The sequence below is a fragment of the Camponotus floridanus genome, unplaced genomic scaffold (genome assembly GCF_003227725.1).
Source record: "Camponotus floridanus strain SB8 unplaced genomic scaffold, Cflo_v7.5 scaffold57, whole genome shotgun sequence".
NCBI lineage: Eukaryota > Metazoa > Arthropoda > Insecta > Hymenoptera > Formicidae > Camponotus > Camponotus floridanus.
The window spans coordinates 485,715-502,189 of record NW_020229736.1 but is presented as its reverse complement, the minus strand read 5'-3'; the positions used below and the strand labels follow the sequence as shown (position 1 = coordinate 502,189).

The window sequence follows — 16,475 nt, the reverse complement described above, 5'->3', positions numbered from 1 at the left end:
AAAACAAATAAAATTAGTTTCATAATGATATATAAATCAACAAGGGCTTCTTTTTTTTAACACAAAAGAATAATATCTCCGACAAATACGTATGTAAAAAAATATACACAAGAAAATGACTGTGGAACTCAAATGACATTCGATATTAAATTTTATAACACGCGATAAAATCCGTCTAAAAACACTTACAGGTGAGAGAGCGCGCGTGCGGTGTACTAGATGCGCTCTGTTTTTCTTCCATTTAGCTGGCGCGCATTTGTCAACGTATGATCTTTGGCGTTGAATTAATGCGCGTTCTTTGAGGGCAGCGCGCCATCTTCGATTCGCCACGCGCGGTTTTCTTCACGGCACCTCGCACGAAGCGTGATGGATTAACGGCTAGCAAATCAGGGACGAAAAAATCTTCTGACAGTTGGCGAACACGTCCGCGATAATCGATTCTGCAGGAAGCCCCCAAGTGAAGCTCCTTCCCGAAGGAGCTCGAGTCAAGAGTTGTATTCTACGCGAAGAAAACACGGTTTGCTTCGCGATGAAGAAATCTATGGTAGCGCGTCAGAAACCCCGGTTTCCCGGTTTTTAGGAAAGAAACTGACAATGTCGCAGAGTCAAGTGACTGATGAACAGTTTGTGAGTGATTGATTTCCGTGGGGATTATCTTGTATCGTTGATAAATCCTCGCTGATAAATTAGGAAATATCCAAGGGTACGGGTAAATAATCAGCGTTGATCGAGGAAATTTCGGAAAGCAATTTTCTACCGGTAACAACAAAGTGAGTAAAGTCAACAGTAAATGATTAAAAGTTTTGAAATTAGAGCTTTATTTTATTTTATTTTTTAAAGAAAATTTTTTAGAAATTATTGAACCTGTCTAACATATATTTTCAAATTTAAAATATTCAAGATTATTAAATCTGAGATCTCTGAACCTTGATAATTAATATTTTAATATTTTAATATTTTAATATTTTAATATTTTAATATTTCTGTACAAATTTATCGAAATAATAAAATATTGAATTGAAACAAAAATCTTAATAATCGATATAAATATGCTTGATGTTTAGATTCTTTGGGGAAACGGTGTGCCCCGTTTATTATACATTTAAAACGGTATCTAAACCGCGATGAGAGCAAAACAAAAACGGGGAAAATAGGGCGAGACGAGACGAGTCGTCTAGTATTTGCACAGGGCAACTGTTTAACGATACGATCGAGGCTTTAATTCGAAAATTATACGTTTAATCGACGTCCGGCCGAGTATCGATATATAGCTATATACTTTACTCCGTCGCCGAGCGGGACGGATAAATATTCATTAGGGTGCCCCCACACGCCCCTCCTCCTCCCTCCTCTGCCTTTCCACTGATCTTCCATTTGCATATCACAATCAACCTCATATCATTGTTGACTTTGAGCCCCGAGATTGCGCTCGTCTGCAAACGCCGTGTGTCATTCCAGGATCGTACCATCGCACACCAATCAGTTTTTGTGTTCGACTGCCCGATTTTTTTGCTCCCTCCTCTGCTAAACACACTTAAAATTTCAACCCCGCGTTTTCCATCACCGCGAATGTATCGATTCGGAGATGTAAATTGGCCGCGAAAATGTTCGAAAATGAATTTATACAATTAATATGCGAAGTGGTATACGATTAAAATTAATATACAATTTATGCGAAGATGAAATTTCTGAAATATAGACGTTAGGAGCTTTTACATGTCACTTGCATTATTATGGCTTTCTTGGTGCATAATGAGTGACGCATAATGAATTTCGAAGTGCGACTACGGAATTAGATACCTGCGGGCGTTAAATACCTGCAGGACACGAGCAAAGCAGCGAGAAAAGAGATAAGGACTTGAAACAGCCGCAAGAGAAACGAGACATTACGTAGAGTCCTCATTTTGCTGGAATAGTAGTTCATCGATTCTTACGTTATTATTATTACAATTATTGTAAAATAATGGGAATAATGGTACAAGTGAAAAGTAGAACAAAAATATGATGCTGACGACTGATTATGCTGGGACACGCTGCAAAATGACAAGCTGTAAACACACACGCGCACGGAATAGAATAAAACAGCATTCAGAACTCAACTGCTGTTATAATGCGAGTAAGAAGCGTCATGCTTCGAAAATCTGCAATTCATGCTATTTCATGTAACAGGTCACAGAACGAAGCACAAGCACATTTAAATGTAGCAAACGCGATTTTGCATCTAGAGGAGCCAATTTCTGTTTTGCGATAGAGAGAGAAAAAGGAGCGATATATATAAAAAAAAATCGAATCTTGAAAAAGAATGACAATATTTCTTTCAGAAGATTTTTCTCCACGAATTTAACAAGTCATGACAGTTTTTAATCCGGAATATATTCTTGGACAAAGAAGTCTCTATTTCTACATAATAAATCTTGAGTTTCATCAAATCCGATTACGTTATATCCTCTCTATAAGATGAGAAAAAATTTTAAACCGATGCGACGAGTAGTTCCCCACAACTTCTAACGTTTCCACGATTTATCAAAATCGAAAAAAAAATATCATGTTACGTACGTGCTTTTTGATTTTGTGAATTTTAATGTCGTTTATTGTCAAAAATATTAAAAATTATTCTAAAACCGTGCACTCTTTCGCGACCGACGCAACATTCAAACATCTTGTATAATGCCTGTAATGTATTCATATCGCGCGGTTACTCGAGCAACGTAATGAAATTTTGAATAATGACGACGATGTTAAGAAATTAACAATAGAACGTGTTTGAACTTTTTACAGGCGTTAATGGCTTTTTGCGGAGGCCGCTACGGAAAATATATATCTTGTATACGCGACTCCTTTATTACCGTCAGGATGGTAAGACGCCATTGTATATGAGCGCCAACTTTTTCCCGCTGTCCCTCCATTGAAACGGCCAGGAAAAAATGGCCGGACCAGAAGTAATCACGCGACGGAGGAGTGGAGGGCTTCGTCGCCGGAATTCATAATGAATCCCGAGATTATCTTCATAATTTCACTTTAAAGCTTTAGCCTTTAAAGGCGAGAATGCCCCGAAAGCGTATCTACGCTTTCATTCAGTCGCCACATTTGTTGCTCGTTATCTGCGATACATATCATACACCCATCTCGTAAATTTACCTTGTCTTCACTGAATATCTATGGATCTATTGTCTTTCTCCCTCCCTTTCGCCGTCTCTTTTTCCCTTTCTCTCTCAATTAAATCTAGGGAGTAATTGTTAGAATGTAACAAAAATATATATTCTTTTATTATCGTGTGTAATATTTTGAAACATACGTGACAGTTTTGATTTAAAAAACTTACTATATAACTTATTATATAATATTTGTATAATATTTATGTAATATTTATATAATATTTATATAATATTTATACAATACTTATATAATGTTTATATAATATAATATAATATAATATAATTAATATGTTAATATAATATAATATTGATTTATAAGAAATATATTTTACGAATCTATAAAAAACATATATATTTTTTAATCGCGAATTGTTACAAATATATTAATAATATAATTAATAATATAATATATTAATAATATAATATTAATAATATAATTAATATTTTTGAAGATATAATATAATATAATTAATATGTTAATATAATATAATATTGATTTATAGGAAATATATAATAATATTAATTTTTTTACGAATCTATAAAAAACATATATATTTTTTAATCGCGAATTGTTACAAATATATTAATAATATAATTAATAATATAATATATTAATAATATAATATTAATAATATAATTAATATTTTTGAAGATGTTTGTCACACTTGGGCGCCGCCCAATTTTTCAACGACCTTATCATTCGACTACTTGTAATATACCGCACTGCGGCAAGTCTCATGATATTCACAATTTGAACAAGGAGCGATCGCAAATCGTCTAGCGTGATTACCGCGACCGATAAGAATAGCAATCGAGATGCAAATGCCAGGCTGCCGAAAACGGACAAATCAACGAGCGATTCCACCCTTCGGCCTCGCGAAGAGTGTAGCGATAATTACTACAATTGCATGGAGATAATTCCGGAGCCTCGTAATCGTCGGCGTTGCATTGCTATGTCGTAAATGCAAATGTTGTTAAGAATCTAAGATGGCAGATTAGCCAGTAAAAACTGTGCGTACACTCCACACACACACACACACGCACACACATCCACACACACACACACATTTACGTATGCACATATATTTTTTCGCGATATTATTGTTTGCTTTCTTGCAAGTCTTTTAATCTTTTTCATAGAAAAAGTATACGGAAATTATCATATAATATTATCGTATTATGATTATAATTGTGTAAATAGTAAAGTATAATATCTATTTAATTAATTAATTAATATAAATTAATATAATTCATATAACTAATTAATATAAATTAATTAATATATTTATTTTATTAAAGTAATATTCGTCTAAAGTAATGTTTCATTTACATTAAATTTTTCTATTATATTCAAGTAATTTTTTAATGTTAAAATCTTTGATTAATTTAAAATCGATCCTGTCTTAACGAGGAATATCGAAGTCACCATTTATTACAATTTTTCCATCGCGTATTCTTGAGCTACAAATTATAATCTTCGTAAAGTCCACTTTAAATTTACTAAAGTTTCTTAGCTATTTAGTTGATCTGCTAAAATTTAGTTCGTTAAAAGTCCTTCTTTTTCAATCATTAAAAAATATTGATGTTTCAAGATTTTCCCTAAAGAATACGTCGTTGAGAAATTATAGAGAATACGATATTTTTTTCTAATATATGCAGAGTGCCTCGTCAGTATTAGCACTTAATGGCCAATTAAGCATTAATGGTACAGACACAATAATAGCAAGATACTTTGTGTGTGTATTTTTTTTAATTATATATATGTACAATTCTTTTTAGAATTTTATTTTACATGTGTAAAATTATTTCCCTTCAAAAGATCCTTCTTTATTCAATTGCAAGGATCGTAAAATGCTACTGTTTTGACAAGCTACTGCAATGACAGGTTCGTTTCTAAATCAAACAAAACTGTGAGATATTTCAACAAATAAACATGTCCCGATTTCAAGGCACATACCTAAAATAAACAATTTGTGAATATATAAGAGTACGAATGTTTCATAAATGGAAATTATATTTTCCAAGAAACTCAAATTTGATAACAAGAATTTAACAAGCTCAAAGTCTTATCAAAGTCTTATCAAAATCGATGAAAGTCTAATCTGACTGTTTTATCGAAATAAATAATTTACTCTATTAGCATGTAAAATACCCTTCAATTTACCCAAGTTTGACTTAATTCGATGTCGATTCAAAGGCAATTCAGTGCACTTAACCGCAGTGCATAACTTTTCCTGCGCCTATCTAAAAAAAAAAAAGATACTAGGAGAATGTATGGTGGAGTGCAGTCAATGGGAGTTCAAACGAAACTTCGCCTATAATTGCGGATCTGGCTAGGTTCGTACGCGGGAGGAATGCGATCTAAGATGGTAGATTAGCCGGTAAAGAAAAGCCAAGAGATGTACGCGCGGAGCTCGCACGCGTGTAAATATGGAGCTGGTAAATAGGCACCGAGTCTCCTCTCTTCGGGATCGGACGCTCTGCATGCTCAGGCTATCCTTGTACCAGGATCCGCATATATGAACCTCTCCACGAGTCGGTACCCATTGCATGCGTTAAACTATACGTATCGTTATCGTGCCGCGTCGTCGCTTAAAGCCTGCTTCGGCGAGAGCTTCGTTTTGCCGGCTCTTCTGGGCCCGATAAAAGAACGGTAGAACCAAGATATCACGAATTATTTCGAATTTTAGCAAATTTTATTGTCAGCATTTTTTATTTCTTTAATCTTAAAGAAGAAAAAAAGGAGAGAAATTATCCCCGATATAATTATAAATGTTGTTTTTAAATTTACTTCGACAAAATAATAAAACTAATTTAATAACCTATTTTCATTAACCAAGTAATTATTTATTTTAATGGCTGTTAAATTACATTTAAAATTGTTACTTGTTTGTGCAACTTAACAAGTATTTGCTAAATCACTGTAATCCTTTTGAGTGCACTTCCTAAGTTTAATTACGCTCATTTTGCAATTATAATTATCCGTTATTGCTGTATACTTTATTGCATGCGTCCGATGAAAAAATCTTTTTACAATAAACTAATAGCTGGCTGGACTATGTCGAGAGAAAGGGAGCTGCTCGACAGTGGGAGAATAATTATTATTGGCTGCTCGATAAATATTTCGTTGGCTCTCGCTGATGTGGCTGAATTTTTCGATACATCGAAAGCGATGGCGTGTTTTTGTGCCTCTCGCAACCGTGACCTCCCGACCTCGTTCGGTTGGTACACGATGTACCATATAATTAGAGAGTCAGACCGGTGGTGAAGTCCATCCCTCTCTAACTCTACTGCCCTCCCACCCTTCCTCTACCTTCTTCAAGCCCGAAGCTCATCGACATTGAAAACTTCAGGCTTCCTTGGCCTTTGAGAGGACAAGGATTTAAGAGATCCTTAATAATAGATCAATTAGAGAGAGCGCTTCTCCTTCTAATAATATCTTCAAGAGATATTTATTGCTAATTCGTCAATATGTACAGGGTGTTCATGATACCTTATACACATGAAATTAATTTTGCTAACAAAAATATTGAAAAAGAAGGAGAAAGAGTTAAAAAAGGTAATTAAAAAGAAAGGATTTATTACACAAGAAAATTAGGCTTTAAATAATGTCAAATTTGTCATTAATTAATATAACAATATAATAATATCCGGTCTTTTTCATGTTTATTTTTGATAAATGTAACTCACATTTTTATAAATTATACTTGATACCTATATTTTTAATGTACTTTTAAAAGGACTTGCGAGCTTAAACGAGCTAATGCGATTGGCAAGAAAACAGCATTTAAGCGGGTTCTACGATTACGTACCAAGTTTCGGCGAACCTGGGCAAGGACTTAGGGTTTTAAAGGTGTTGGCGATCGTGGTAGCACCTGTTGCGGTTGAGCCAATTGTCAAAAGAAGAAGAGATCTCCCATCTTGCATGTCATTTACCGATATTTCCCTGGTACAGAAGTTCAATTACTAATAAATATACAAATAAAAGCGACATTCTTATTTTAAAGATAAAACCGGAAAGAGGTATTTCTTTATGTTTAGAAAATGTAACAAAAATATAACAAAAATACAATAAAAATACAATAAAATATAACAAAAATATAACAAAAATACAACATAAATATATAACAAAAATATAACAAAAATATAACAAATATATGACAAAAATATAACAAAAATATAACAAAAATTTCGTTTAATTGTACAATTACATTAATTTTCTGTTTGGCTAAGCATTTAAATACGATGATGATAAAGAAAATTTCCTTCTTTTGCCGTTCAAGAACAGTGCTTTTAATTCATCTAAGTTCTCAAGTATAACTGACAAGTCCATCTCCGAAATGAAAACAATTTTATGCACGATCAAGTTGCTTGCTAGTTGATGCAAAAGCGTCCGCAGGTGGAAAGGACGCAAGAAAAGAGAGGACTGATAATAAAAACTGATGACATACTGTCGGGAGCAGCGCGAGCTGTAAAAAATTCCGGGTATGATCCGACTTATTTATTCCCGCGCGATTTCTCGAGATGTCACGTGGACGGGAAGAGGATCTGCGGGGACTGGGAAGGGGGAAACTGGGGTGGATACATCTCTTATATTTTCCGTGGGTAGACTCAGCGTAACTGGAATTTTAATTAAGCTTTTCTGCCGTTGCTGAATCTCAGTTCCGGCAGAATGCTGGATACCGCAGAAGGGATCTACCGGGTGTCTTTAGAATCTTTTTGCTCCTTCGAAAATCTACCCAAACTTTTAATTCGATAAACGGTTTTACTAAAAAGTTAGTAATGTTTTAATTAGAGAGATCTATTTTTAACTATATTTGATGAACTTTAAATAAGAGATTATCAAGAAAATGACCTCCAATTGAGAAAATCATTAAAAAAAATGTTAGGTTAGATCAAAATATTAATTGAATAAACTCTTCCTCTTCTTTCGATTTTGCAGTTTTAAGTATTTTAAGCAAATCTACTATACAAATTTTATATATCATTTTTTCTCAAAAAAATATTTAATAATAAAAATCAAAATTGGCTGAAAAATTTCTGAGACATGCCTTATATGTGAAACGATGATTCGGAAACAAAAAAAACGCGAACTCGATCCATGAACAGAGATGCAGACACAACAGCACGCTTCCAATGTGTGGAAGGGATACGCACACTAACAATAATACATGCGTCAAACGCGCACACGCACGCGTGACTTATTGTTAGTGTTCATCCCCTCCAGTGCCAGCGTATCCTTTCCAAAGGCTAGAAACGTGCTATTGCGTCTGCAATCTGGTATTCTTGCCCGTGAATTTGCCGGGAGCGCTGGGGGGATATCGCGACGGTCCATCATCGAAATCTTTCGCGATAACCGGCAAACGACCCGTGGTGTCGGTGCATTATGAACACCCACAACGTGAGAGAGCCGACCGCGGAGCTAACGGGGTGCAACACGAGCACCACGCGCGTATTATGATGGAGCAAAAAGAGCACACGCGTGAGCGCAGCATGCACGAAAGTATCGGGTACGTGCACCACACATACATATACGCATACACGCACACAATGATGATGACGCGCCAATGTTACATTGCTATTACTTAGCGTCCATCCCACCGGTCCTCCAAAATACTGACGGTTCCGTTGCGGGATCGTAGGTCACGAGAAAGTTATCTCCGAATGGTACCTCCGAGATCCGCGAGAACAGCCACGTATATTTCTGAGCGTGGGAACATTTTTTTGCCGCTGCATTTCTCTCATTATATCGTGATTTATTACAATTATTTTATTATTACATTAATTTATTGCAACTATATTTTTTTATATTACAATTATATTTATTAAAGTTATATAATTTTATAAATTATATTTATAATATATATATTTTTTATTTAACATAAAGCATATTATTAATATATATTATTAAAAAATGGAATAGGGAAAAATAAAAGTAAGAAATAAAAATATTTTATTAATTAAAAAATTTTAGAACCTATGTATATATTTTTTCTAAACATGACAAAGTGCGTAAAATGCTACTAATGATGCAGACACCTATCCCTTCCTCTTATAAAAGAAAATAATTTTTTATATTATAATTATATTATTACAATTATATTTTTTAAAGTATATTTATAATATATATATATATATATATATATATTTTTATTTAACATAAAGCATATTATTAATATACATTATTAAAAAATGGAATAGCAGGAAATAAAAGTAAGAAATGAAAATATTTTATTAATTAAAAAATTTTAGAACCTACGTATATATTTTTTCTAAACGAGAGAAAATGCTACTAATGATGCAGACACTTATCCCTTCCTCTTATAGAAGAAAATAATTTATATAGACGCAAAAAGAGGGCATTGCGCGGTCCCTGCACGCGAGGGGTACCTCTAACCTCATCTCCCGTTCCCCTTTATCCCGAAAGATATGGCGTTTGGGAGAAAGAACGGGATGATAGACGATCCGATACGTTCCCACGCGCTCTCGCGGATACGAGTGAGGGAGTCCGGTCCCCCATCCCCCGTAGTGGGCGGTTGTGAGGCCTCGGGGGCTCAACTGGGCCCCCTAATCACAGGCTCGCTCTCGCACTCGTACGCAGAATGTACGCGTCCGTCTTAAACGCGCGCGCCGACTAAAAGCCGAGTTATGTGAGCGCTCTTAAATGCACGTTGTTCATCTCTCGTTCGCTCTCCTTCTCTCTTTCCCTCCTGCTTTATCTCCCCAGATCTGCCTACATAGGGTGTAGCAAAAGTCTCGCGCAGTCACAAATCCCCCCGACAAAATGGCGCTCGTATAAACTATGCACACGTGACGTTTCGGTCGAAGATTAAACATGACTGATGAGATGTTGATGCGATAAAAAAATATTCGATGCAGAGGACAAAAATATTTCGACTGCACGTCGGATCCATCGCTCATATGTGAAAGTCGCTTTACGGGCGAATGCGTCCGAGCCAGATTCGTCGACAATAAGGTTTATCGGCGATTAAACGCGATTAATTACAGCCCGGCGAGCTTGCGTGTCGACCGATCGTCGACCAGCCGCTACCGGTGCTGGCTTGTCGCGATTCTTTCGTCGCCAAATCGACCGCATGTTATTGTTAATTAATGTCTCGGGCCCGCTTTGCGTTTCCGCGATTCTCGAGTATTACGAGGCAAGTCTCGGCGATTGCCTTCGTCGCGGGTTCAACGCGCTCAACAGTGTATATCAGATCTTAAGAAAAAGGACAGTTTGTATAAATCGTGTGTCGCGACTTTTTGAAATTTAAAAATAAAAATAAAATTGCTTGGAAAAGTAATTTTTAATAGCCTGAATAAGAGTATAACGTGAAGGAAATTGAGAGGAAACAAAATATTGATTTTTAAATAAAAATTTATTTTGAAAACTTTTATGCATTCAGAAAAAGGAAAATATGAAAAATGGCGTTTTAAAATATTTTATAATATATATATATATATATTTGGAAAATATTTATAAAATACACATATATTTATGAAACATTTTTTAACGCACGGAAACAAAAATATAAATTAAAACAATAACTCATACCTTCCATCGTACTATCATATTTTCAATAAATAAAACATTAAAATTTTTACTTCCTCGTTGTTTACGCTGCACACAAGTTTCTAATTTTTTTTAAATTAAAAAAATGATCCAATTATATTAAACGTTGGCAGAACCGTTGTATCTCTTGACGGAATTAAATTAGAGTTGATTAACGACTAAATTGCAATAGTCGATGATACGAAAAATTGCAATATGGAAAAAGAGCTAAACGAATCGTGTGGAATTTTGGGGAACAAGTTTTTTAGACGGAAACAACATCGTTAAAATTGCGTTTCGTTTCATCGCAGAAATTGATAACCCGATTTGCACGTGCGCGCGGATCATCAATGACGCCACGAAAATGCACGATAATCGTGATAACCGGTGATGGTAGTGGTGGTGGTTTGCGGCATCGTTATTGTGTCATTGTTGGCCGGTCATTCTAAAATGGAAATGGCCATGCTGTTAAACGGTGCCATCGTCTCCAATAATCCCCTAGAAATCCGCCATAAATTCCACGAACGACGCAGCGTTTTAGGTGATTCATAGATGTACGAGATTTTTCTCACAAAAAACTTAAAATTTCTCCATTTTATTTCTATTACAATTGACTTGCGGCGAGCCACTTCCGGCAAACCTTGAAGTATCTAAAATATATCGCCTTCTTTGAAAATATTATCATTCCAAGAGCAATTGATAAGATAATATCTCGCGATAAAATTCAGATCTTGAGAAAATTGGCCGGGAATTTTTCTCCACCCCCTTATAATCCCGATGATACGTATTTAGATGGCAGAAACGCGCGACTTCCGGTGTCGCGCTAGCGGAATAGATGATATGTTGTCGCGACGATAGAATCTACGACTGGATAACAGAACTCTAGGGACTTCCCAGTTCGATATCTCGTTCAAGTGAACGTATATCTAACGCACTACAAGTCTCTTGATCCGGGAAAACAACAAGTTGCTTCGAGTATCGGTACCTCTTCGAGAACACCGAAGCTATCGCTATTCAAGATCGATGGATTGTAGAGCGGTTCGAGATCGTTTGCCGAGGATGTCTCGCGTGACCAAGTGCGAAGTAAGTCGCGAAGCTGTGCATGAAGAGGCAATCAACTGATCGATCTTTGATACGTGTTCCACGATATGATAGATTCACGGATAAAATGTATGGATATTTTTTTTGGAATAATGATTACATAAATTATTAAAACAGGCCGGGAGTTTTATCTGTCAAAAAAAAAAAATATTAAAGATAAGAAGTGAATAAAAAAGTAAGATGTACACAAGAAAGTGTTACTTTTAACGAAGAGTTTAAAGGCATGATTGATCTGTTGAATCCTGCATGGTTCATCGGTGGGAAACGATCGATCACGTCACCTCAGCTAAACGAGAATTAAATAAAAGTAAGAAGATCTTTATGTATGAAGAGAAGAAGAGAATAATGAAGAAAGGATAAAAAAGAAATAAAGTAATAAATGGGAAAGTATTAATAATCTCTCGCTTCATATTTTGTACGTAACTGGTGTTTGCGGATCAAACTATCGCCAATTTGTTTAACAAGAATCTTTGAAAAAATTTTTAAAAACGAAAAGTTTATAAATGAGAAAAGCGATTAAACAGGATTTACAAAGTTATAAACTTATCAGAAAGTTAGACAGAAAAGGGAGGTGTAAATGTAACGATTATTTCGAGTTGTTTGAGAGAGAATCTAATTAATCAACATGCTTAAATATAATATAACGCTGCATAATTGATAGAAATAAAAAGTGTATTTAAAAAAATCAAGTTATTGACTGGACATTCGCAGTATTTTACGCAATAAAATTTTAAAGAGAAGCAAACCTTGTTGATCAAATGCAGATTAATCAATTTCGTTCTTGTTAGTTTTTAGCCATGTAAATATTACATATTAACTATATAGTAATATTACATATTACATATTAACAATAAATATTTACATGGCTTATCACTATGCACGTTTATTTTATAATTATTAAATAATTAACATGTTAAACATGTGGATGTAATAATTTATACATAAAAGAAACAGTAACTCTCTACAGAATTATCTAGATAATCATTATCTTAAGAAAACATTGACAATTAATAAATAAGTAATAAATAGATAATTTGAAATGATAAAATACATAAAAAAATAAAAAAATAATCGTATTTCTAGCAAGACAATTTTTCTATGCTAAAAAAATTAATTAAGATTTAACTCGAAAGAGAGAGAGGGAGAAATTTTCTATACTATTTATTTTTATATAGATGAATTTTGTTAATATATTTTGTAAAGATATTTTATTAAAACATTTTATGGATTTTATTAATATATTTTATATTTTATTAATATATTATGCAGATAAATTTTATTATTCAAAAGATAGGAATTAAATAAAAAGATAAATTTATTATATTAAGGAGATTGAAGTTTACAAAAAATTAATTTATGTACTGTGACTTATATATTATATGTTTAATTATGTATAATTTCATAAATAAAAATATTAAAAATGATAAATAATAAAATAATGAAGAATATTAAAATAAAAATAACAAAAAAATTAAATATTTTTATATTTATCAAACTATTTCTTAAAACTTTAAGCATAACGCGATTTTTTCAACTATTAAGTCACCAACAGGACGAAAGATACGCAGCATCCTGTTATCGGAGATTAAAATATATCTCCGAAAAGCTTCATGCAAAAAACTTGAGCCAGCTAAGGCGGCCATAACTGGCGTATAATAAGAAGTGAATCCTCTTCGTCGTGATAATCACGAGAGCAGGGAGATCCCGTGGGAATCTTGCGGCTTCTTACGGGGTTAATATGTGCCTGGGACGCGTGGGAGGTCAGGGCAGAGGGACTTACGGTGGCAAGTGCTGCAAGGAAGAAGCCATCGGGATCCGAGATCTTTCCGACCGACCTGGAACGGGCTCTCCCGCGGAAATGGGTATGCTTCTACCCGACGAAACTTACGAGGCAAGATCCTCCAACGCCCTGATCGCGGACGTGGACGAAATTGAGGCTGCCAAGGCGCTGGCGGCTCTTCGCAGGTGCGACGAGTTCCTCAAGAGGCACGGCATCCGGCCCGAGTTCTTCTGCAAGCATCGAGAACGCCTCGCTCTTCAGGCCTGGCTGCTGAAAAGGTCCCAGATCTACTCAGGTAAGTATTCAAGAGAAAATTTTCTTTATATGTATGTATATATGCATAGGGAAGCTCAAGCTCCCCTACGCGAAGATTAAATAAGAGATGATTTTCCATATCTGGTCTGATGATCTTCCACATCTGACACGATAGAATGTTGAATAGTTATGTCAGATTCTATAATAAAGAATATATTTCTTTATTAAATTCTCTAGATAATAACACAGGCCTGCGAGGTTTTTCTTTTTACGATGCAATAGTGATTTCCGACGTAATTTTGTGAACTGAATTCGAATCTGGCCGCCGAATTTGTGTAGCACGTCACGCAAATTTTTTAAGTAATTTGTAATTGAATGGCTCAAAAATCGCTATTTTGACCAATTTCATGAATTTATTGCGAGGAAACCAAATTTTTTGAAATATTTCTGTCAATGGCATCGTATAATACTCACTTTCGCCTTTCAAATCCACTTTCGATTACCGCTGCACGATTTTTTTTCGCTGAGATATATAAGTATGACGTTGTAAGAAAATTTACGTTAAAGAGAATTTATATAGACATCAATATGGTAGATCCATGATCTTGAAATTTGAAAAGACTGACATATGTCAGGTTTGTTTGTCCAAAAAAGTATTGTAAAGAAATGTCTAATACAGTTGTTACACATTTTAATAAATTTTTTTAAATTTTATGCCTTTTTATTGTGATTCTATTCACTATATTGGATGCGCCATTTTTAATTTTAAAAGGTGACAGAAAGTTTAAAAATGTATATTTTTATCCTAATTTTGATTCCTAGTGAAATAAAGAGGTGGCACGGTTGATTTAGAATGGCTTATTAGATCCCTATGCATGACCAGTCTTATAACTTGTATATCTGAGCGAAAAAAAATCGTGCGGCGATAATCGAAAGTGGATTCGAAAGATGAAAGTGAGTACTATACGATGCCATTGACAGAAATATTTCAAAAAATTTGGTTTACTCACAATAAATTCATGAAGTTGGCCAAAATAGCGATTTTTTTGCTATTCAACTACAAATAACTCAAAAACCTGACATGCTACGCAAATTCGGCGGCCAGATTTCGGATTCAGCGCACAAAATTACATCAAAAATCACTATTGCATCTTAAAAAGAAATTTTGACCTCCTTTTTTGCAGGTCTGTGTAATCTGTGTTTCCCAACAATTATAAAAAAAGAATTTAATCAAATTTACATGAATGAACATAAATGAACCTAATCCTGTAGGTGAAAGATTAATCGTATCTTTCGATTCGTATCTTTCCGCATTTGCTTAAAAAAAATTTATAGATACTGAAGAAAGCTCGGACGCCATAATAAGTGAGAAAAATGCAGATGCTCCTTTTTAGGAAACGAACATTGAAAGAGGAGTACTTAGCGTCCGCTTGCCAAGTTATTATTCAGCAGACTAGATTGTATCAGGAAACTTTTATTCACGGCACGTTCACAGTTTTTTCATGCATATACATTCGTAATTATATCTGATTCGCTTATTCCGAGTACCTGGCGCGAGATTATTAAGACCGCGACACGCGCCGAGATCAACAACAACTGCATTATCTTGGCAAGTTGCGAAACGGAGCACCGAGCTCCCGCCACTGTTTTCGCAGATTATTCCGTCTATTTCGTCTGTTTACACGCGCGGGATAACTCTCGCCCCCTCACGTCGTCTCTCTTTCTCCCGGGGCGCAACTTTCCTCATGCAACTTGCTCCATTTCTCTCCTACAAATCGCATTGCGGAGCGTCTCGTATACATGCATGCATGCATGCATGCAAGAATACGAGCCGCACGCTCGCCGCTATTCCTTGCATTCCCGTTCCAATAAAGGATGCAACTCGCGAGCGTCCGCGGCCAATCTACCGAAGAATGAAGGATGACGTACAGGGTCCTTCAAAAGTCCTTGCTGTCCCTTATATTTCAATGATATATGATGGAAGCGCCATCTAATGTCACTTCAGATACATATTACCTTGGAAATTAATTTTTTCGTAATAAAATATTTATTATTATTATTATTATTATAAAAAGATAAAAATATGTTTTAATATTTAATATTATTATTTTAATATTATTTTTTAAAAACATATTTTAATATTATTTCTTAGAAAAATAATTCAATATTTTTTTTTCATAATAAAATATTTTAAAACATTATATTCTACGTACATGTTCAGTCTGGTATAAATAATTTGTTCGAATAAAAATCCTGCAATTAAACTCCAAGAAAAATTATTCAATATCTGAAAAATTCATTCAAAGTTTGTTGGTTCTTTTTTTCAAAAATTAATCGACGAAATCGAAAGATGCAATTCTCACGTACTTGAAAAAATTTTATACTTGAAGAAGCCCTCTGGTTCTCAATATTAATTATATATACTTCCGAACATTTATAATTAGTTTCTCCTGACAAACAGCTTATCTCTCTCTCTCTCTTTCTCGTTTTAAAAAAATAAAAAGATAAAAATTGTCTGCGATATATTTTGCACTGCACGATACTGTACACACGTTGAGAGAGAACTATAGCGGACGTTAGTATCTACTTCAGCTATCATCGCTGCGAGAGTCGACAGACTCTCCGCGAGAATCCA

The 16,475-nt window shown here is 34.6% G+C and overlaps 1 protein-coding gene across 1 annotated transcript in view; it reads left to right on the top strand.

Moving 5' to 3' along the window:
- Positions 1-16,475, top strand: part of LOC105255864 (unconventional myosin-IXa) — a 54,640-nt gene that overhangs the window by 1,602 nt on the left and 36,563 nt on the right. The window contains exon 2 of the mRNA XM_025412795.1: positions 13,358-13,880. Within this exon, the coding sequence (XP_025268580.1) occupies positions 13,544-13,880 (337 nt within the window). The 5' untranslated portion in view covers positions 13,358-13,543. The remainder of the gene's footprint in view (positions 1-13,357; positions 13,881-16,475) is intronic.